Consider the following 6,718-nt stretch of genomic DNA (forward strand, 5'->3'; position numbering starts at 1 on the left):
TCTCTGGGTAAATTGGTCTATGAGCTCCTTCTTTAGATCCTCCCAAGTATCTACCGACTTCCTCTTTGCTTGTATGTTGGCGTACTTGGTTCGCCACCAGAGCTTTGCATAATCCACCAAGTACATTGTGGTTGTGTCGACCTTAAGATCATCTTCCAATTGACATATGCGAAAGTATTGTTCCATATCATGAAGTTATCAACTTCCTTTGAGTCTCTTGTACCGTTAAAGGTCCGAGGTTTAGGAGGTTTTATCTTACTCCCACTTCCCCCGAGAGCTCTTTGGGCACGCATTAAGGTAGCATATTTGTCTTGAGCTTTGTCCGCTACTCCTTGGACGAAATTGAGCTGTCCGTCAACCCATCCACCGTTGACTCAAGCTTTTCTATTTGCTCAGCTTGCTTTATTACTATATCTTCGAGCTTGGGTACTCTTTCTTCGAGTACAGCCCAAAATTCCGACTTGCCTTCGATCCAAGCAATTCTTTCTTCCCACGCATCAGCATGTTCAGGCATCACCATGCTGGGCGACTTTAAAGCGAGCCTTGGCTCTTATACTAACTGTCACGGTCCGAGAGTTCTGACACCGGATCGTGCGACACGCACTTGTCTATTGACGACAAGGACGCAAGCCTAGAACGAAAGAGGTTCGTGAGCACACAGCAATACGGACCAAAGGTATCTCAAGAAAGCACACGTCAACTACGGGTGCGGAGTCGGGGCTTGTGACGGCCGATACTTCAAAGCGGGCACAAGCGGAACCGACGAGATAAAGGCGTCTTTTGAGGGTCTCTTGGTTTGGTGGGGATTCTTTAAAACAAGGCAAGCACAATATCTATATAAAGGCTTAAAACAACACACAAGTCTTAAAGCAATAGCAAAGGGGTAGAGAGCTTTGATTCATTAATCATCACTCCCTAAAGAGCTTTATATTGCATTAGTAGAGAATTACAAGTGAACGCTGAAACGACAGTAACACAATAATTCTCCCTAGAGACTAGAAAGTAAAAAGAAAGACTTAAAAGACACTACATACGAGAAAATACAAGGAAAAGGGAAGGGGATACAAAGAGAAAGAGGCGGATTCTAACACGTGCCTATGTTGTACGCTTCATGCACGTACTTGTTGTCAACTAGATTAAAATCAAAATGCATTTGAATCGATGAGATGGACTAAGAGGGTTTTTTTTTTTTTTTTTTTTTTTTTTTTTTTTTTTTTTTTGCATTAGAATTTGTAAAGATTCAAAATAAAATTAACTTACAAACGAAATGATTAATTGAAATTCAGTCATATTATAAAAGCATTAAAGAATAATCTCCATAATACAAATTTTAATACTTTAATCCAAAATATTGTAATAAAGATCTGCAAAATTAACTTTTAATTCCATGATCCGGTAGTCAATTTCTACTTCCACCCAACTATGATAATATAACATGATCCCAACTTCATTCTTTTCCTGAAATTGGACAAAAGAATGAATTAGTTGAAACTCACAATTTTAGTGGTACAGTATTATGTAATATATGGACAGTACGAATTCCACATATTCAAATTAACATTTACAAAACAATAGTATGAAATTATGAGAGTAGGGAGAGAAGACATTAAAGAAACCATCCATTGATATTTATTACAAACTTATTGCAAACTTCAATCTTATCTTATCCATTTGCATTATTAATTTATTATCATCAATTTGTTGCAACATCCACCTCTTTATATAAAACCTTGATTAAAGCATCAAAATAAATAAATAAATAAATAAAATCAAGAAGTAGGTGACACATAATACAATTCGACTCTGTTTCCTTCACCTTATTTGAATATTATAAATAATAATTTAATTTCAGTAAATTAAAAATAATTTCATCATAACAAAAAAAATTATATAAATTTAGCAAAAATAAAATAGGTTTAGAAAAAGTAAGCTTTATTTGATCAATGAAAATAACTATCTTTAAAAAAAATAAAAAAGTTTTATAAGATAAAAGTACTTTAAATTCAGCAAAAAAATAAATTTTTATAAAAACAATTGATGATTGGTAAAAGAATTTCATATAAACAAAAATAAGGTGGAGAGACAAAACATGTCATGTAAAATTTTCTCATACTTGTTTACCCGATCCAAAACCCAAACTCTACCCAAGATTAAGAAATCCATGTTTTTAATGATTTTTTTTTTTAAGAATTTTAATGTAAAGTAAATTTCAAATAAGGGAAAGAGAAAAAAGCATAATTGGAAATTTGGTTCACTTGAAAGTAAGAAACAAAAAGAAAACTTTTATTCATTTATTTTATTGAATATAACATGGCCAACAATCAGCCAATTAACATATCTTACACTATAGTAGGAGTATTTTACAATATCATGGAAACAATTTAAATTCGAATAATGTAGGAATTTAATATCACTCACATGGTTCATAACTTCATACGAGTCAATTAAAAGCACACATGCATTGAAAGATAAAAATTCAAAGTCTAGATGACTTGCCAGCAATGTCAATGACAAAGCGATAGCGAACATCATTATTAGCAAGACGTTGAAGAGCGTCGTTAATTTGGTCAGGCGTCACCATTTCAATGTCGCAACTTATGTTGTATTTCCCGCACATATCCATCATTTCTTGTGTATCTATCATTCCTCCTGTCATGCTTCCCTTCACTGTTCTTTTTCCTGCAAATTGAATTATTCATTTTTAGTTTAATTTAGATTTATGTTGCATTTGTATACAAATCAATACAAATTACGGAGTAGGAAGGATTTCATTTTTCAATACATATTGGGTTTAGTTTGGAATCAATTTTATTATCAATGGCCCATCCGGATTTTGATTAACTAAGGCCCGTTTTAGTTCACCTTATTTTTGGCCCATCCGGATTTTGTTTAACTAAAACCCCACTCATTTCACCTTATTTTTGCTGAACTAAAATAATTTTTACTTAATTGAAATTATTTTTGCTGAATTGAAATTGCTTTTATTAATTATCTATTATATTTTTTTCTTTAAATTTATTGTTTTTGACTGAACTCAAATTATTTTTACTATATTGAAATTATTTTTACTATACTGAAATTATTTTTGCTGAACTGACTTATTTTTACTGAATTGAAATTATTTTTACTAAATATTTTTATAATGTGAATTGAACAATGCCTAATTCGTAATTTAATTACAGAGTAGGTTTTTTCTAGCAATTTGTACACATTGTTAACTAATTCCTAATTTAATTAGGTTTTTCTAGCATTTTGTGCACATAATACGTGCATGCGTTAAATATTGGAATGTATGTAAGATAACATTAATTCCATTATAATATAAAAGTAGGGTAGCATGAAAAAAAAAAAAAAAAAAAAAAAAAAAAAAAAAAAAAAAATCAATCTCTTGAAAGTACTCAAACCAATAAATATACTCCATATATCATTGTCACTAATTATGATTTTGGCAAAATAATGTCATTAATTGACATTGATATTTTTGTCACTAATTATGTTTTTGACACATTAATGTCCAGAAAATCAAGTTCAACTTTATAGCTATCGATTTACATTGTAATTTATTAATGCTCCCTCCATCCCTAAATTACATTCCTAGTTCTCTCCATTATGTGAGAAATAAATGTTAGAAGTAGGAATGTATTTTATGGACGGAAAGAGTATCAATTTTAATCAGTGTAAATATATTGTTCCATTTCAACAAAACTAAAGTGAAAAAACAAGTGTTTACTGTTTACAACCCTACAAGTACATTTTTAACTATAAGAGCAACTGCAATTGTTGTAAATAGGTCCTTGTTTGCAATTTTTTAATAGTTGGAGCTAGTATTTTACCATTGTGGAATTACAAGGGTTGTAGCTTTAGTGAAACTATGTAGCTCTTCAAAGTTATGTAGTTTCACTTCACCCAAAAGCATGTGTTGTCCACTTTAAATAAGTGATTTCTTATTTTCTCTCTCTTTTTTTTTCCAAAAGGTATCAGCTTGCCGTTGGGAAAGTTGTAGTTTAAATGATTGACTTTGAAAAATAATGATGTGGTAATCCAAAGCTAATAATGATGTGGTAATCCAAAGCTACTAGAGATATAGCAATTGCATCTTCGGTTTGAAACTATTAGTTGTCACACTGATACTATAACGATAAATTCAAAAGATATTACTTCCTTCTTTTTTTTCTTTTATTGCACCATAAGGACTTTTACACTATTCACTTAATCTTTTTTTTACCATCTTTTGTGATTAATCCAGTAGGAAAAACATAGTCATGTGGGATCTTAGATTCGTCTCAAAATATACTTTTCAAATATCAATTTTTCTATAATTTTTACAAAAGTATAATTAAAGATATTAATAGTCAAAGTAATGCATTGTTAAGTGTAAAACCTCTTATGATGCAATAAAAAAAGAGCGGAGGAAGTATAATTAATTTAGACATGTTGGAAAATGTGAAGCTAAGGTGGAAGAGCAATCATACCAAAAATGAGAGGAAAGGAAGGCAAGTCCATGGGCTTGTCAGGAGCGCCCACAATGTGAAGTGTTCCCTCAACTTTCAATAACTCCAAGTATGGTCCTAGTGAATGGTAGGCCGATACTGTATCCAATACGAAGTCCAGAGTCCTCTTTTTGGCCTGCCATATTAATTCAAATTAATCCGAAATGTGACTATTATTTACGGGCAAAAGGGGTTACTCGTAGAAAGTGATTAGTACCTTCATTTGTGACGGGTCAGTGCTCACGATAAAATCATCAGCACCAAGTCTTTGCTTGGCCTCTTTTTCTTTGGACGGTGAGGTGCTGATGATGGTTACATGATGGCCAAATGCCTTAGCAAACTTAACCGCGACATGGCCTAATCCACCTAACCCAATGATCCCGACTTTCTTAGGAGTGCCTGATGGTTCGAGCAATTTGCTGTCTTTCATGGGGCAGTACACCGTGATCCCGGCACACAACATTGGTGCTACAGCATCCATCGGTAGATTTTCCGGCACACGTACCACATACCTAAAATTTAGCAATTGTTTAGTTGCATTCAAAGAGAAATTTACAAATCCGAACATCTTAAAATAAGTCACATTTAATGGTCTTCTTTGAGAAGATTAGTAACAAAAATATACTCGTGACATTTTAAAAGCGAATATTTAAGTAGCATTAATGTGACTTTATTAATACATATAGAGTAATGTTTAATAGTACGATAATAAAATAATTAAGACTTAAGACGTACCTTTGGTCCGCAACCAACATTTTGGAGTATCCTCCGTAAGTAATGCTACCATCCCAGAAAATACCATTGTATGTGAACTGAATCTGATCACAGTAATTCTCCTGAGAAGTCTTGCAAAATTCACATTCTAAGCACGAAGCTGCTAAACAACCCACTCCAACTTTGTCTCCCACTTTAAACTTTGGCACGTCCTTCCCAACCTTTGTAATTAATCCCGTAATTTCGTGCCTATTACACATAAAAATGTAAATTAATTTATGTTACAAAATTATTAGCACGCTTAATTTTTAAAAAATTAAAAAGATGAAAGTAATTACCCAGGAACACAAGGGTACATGGTGATTCCCCAATCATTCCTAACATGGTGGAGATCGGTGTGGCACATTCCGCAGTACAACACTTTGATTGTCACGTCATTCACTCCATTTTCCCTAATCACAATTAAAGTTGTAGTTAATTTCATCGGTAAAAAAATCATAAACACATAACAACTTTATAAACGATAAAGATGTACACACGGCTAAAGTCACTTTTCAGAGAGTGCTGAGTGATCAAGTCTTTTTCTCTGTAGTAAACAAATCTTCATCGAAATCATAAAAGTTATAAAGCTAACTTTATTTAATACTAAAAAAAGACACATACCTTCTTTTGAAGATAAAAGGAGTCATTTTTCCAGACGAATCATGAGCCGCCCACCCGGACACAGTTTGTGTGTGATTGGGAGTTGTTTGAGCCATTTGTGTGAGATAACTATGCAAAAACAAAGGAGGCAATACTTTAGGTGTTGCTCTAATAAGTTATGTTGTTGAAAGTATGAGGAATGTTGCGAATCAAAGGTGAAGTGACTTGGGTTTATATATAGGAGGAACCAAGTTGTTAGAATCGGTTGTGTTAAGTAAATTCACGGAAAAAGCTAATGAAAATTCGTTAGTACAAGCGGTACTATATTGTATAGGGGGGCAGTTGGTCGTTACAACTATTTGAGTAGTAATATTGTTAGTATTACTTCCTATGTAATTTCTATGAAAATTAATTTTGAGGACCTTTCCAACGACTTATTTTGTGAGGAAATGATAATTAAAATTCATTTATTAGTACAGCCAAATGTGAATTGGCCTTACCTACTCAACTAGTTGGCGGAAATTCTATTTACTTTTTTTTTGAAATTTCTCAACCACCCATAATTTTCAATTTTCAATTTTCAATTTTCAAGTAGACTTCTTATGCAATTGACTAAAGTCATAAGTCATATACTCATATTGAACACTAATAAAGTGTGTGTATATATATATATATAGGACCAAGGAATATAATAAACCATCATTCGATTTAGTTATTTTTTTATTAATTTGTATAATGGACTTTTTTTTTAGGTAAGAAAAAGGAAATAAATAGGACCCCCTCCTCACGAGGAGCGATCCTAAAGCATCTGAGGTGAGAATGGGGTATAAAGCTGAAGAGGTACAAAATGGAATATCTAATTTGTCGGTGAC

The 6,718-nt window shown here is 32.6% G+C and overlaps 1 protein-coding gene across 2 annotated transcripts; it reads right to left on the bottom strand.

The window, feature by feature from the left end:
- Window positions 1-1,268: 1,268 nt before the first annotated feature.
- Window positions 1,269-6,172, bottom strand: LOC145638856 (putative cinnamyl alcohol dehydrogenase 6). Of its 2 annotated transcripts, XM_081689902.1 has the most exons (7): window positions 5,868-6,169; window positions 5,543-5,656; window positions 5,226-5,453; window positions 4,708-5,002; window positions 4,473-4,626; window positions 2,497-2,679; window positions 1,269-1,458 (listed from the first exon to the last, which is right to left on the bottom strand). In XM_081689902.1, the coding sequence occupies exons 1-7, from the start codon at window positions 5,960-5,962 to the stop codon at window positions 1,448-1,450; spliced, it is 1,080 nt and encodes a 359-aa protein (XP_081546028.1). In that variant the 5' UTR covers window positions 5,963-6,169; the 3' UTR covers window positions 1,269-1,447. The 2 variants fall into 2 exon arrangements, with proteins under 2 accessions (XP_081546028.1, XP_081546027.1); XM_081689901.1 differs by lacking the exon at window positions 1,269-1,458 and having other exon boundaries at window positions 2,263-2,679; window positions 5,868-6,172.
- Between the last annotated feature and the right edge of the window lie 546 nt (window positions 6,173-6,718).

The sequence above is a fragment of the Chenopodium album genome, chromosome 7, assembly GCF_948465745.1.
Source record: "Chenopodium album chromosome 7, dcCheAlbu1.1, whole genome shotgun sequence".
Classification (NCBI taxonomy): Eukaryota; Viridiplantae; Streptophyta; class Magnoliopsida; order Caryophyllales; family Amaranthaceae; genus Chenopodium; species Chenopodium album.

Excerpts from the sequence above, each read along its gene's own strand:
- LOC145638856 (XM_081689901.1), bottom strand. The coding sequence starts at position 5,962 with ATGGCTCAAACAACTCCCAATCACACACAAACTGTGTCCGGGTGGGCG. Across the intron at positions 5,003-5,225 it reads ATGTTGGTTGCGGACCAAAG|GTATGTGGTACGTGTGCCGG; the intron begins GTACGTCTTAAG and ends GCTAAATTTTAG. Across the intron at positions 2,680-4,472 it reads TTCCTTTCCTCTCATTTTTG|GAAAAAGAACAGTGAAGGGA; the intron begins GTATGATTGCTC and ends TTCAATTTGCAG.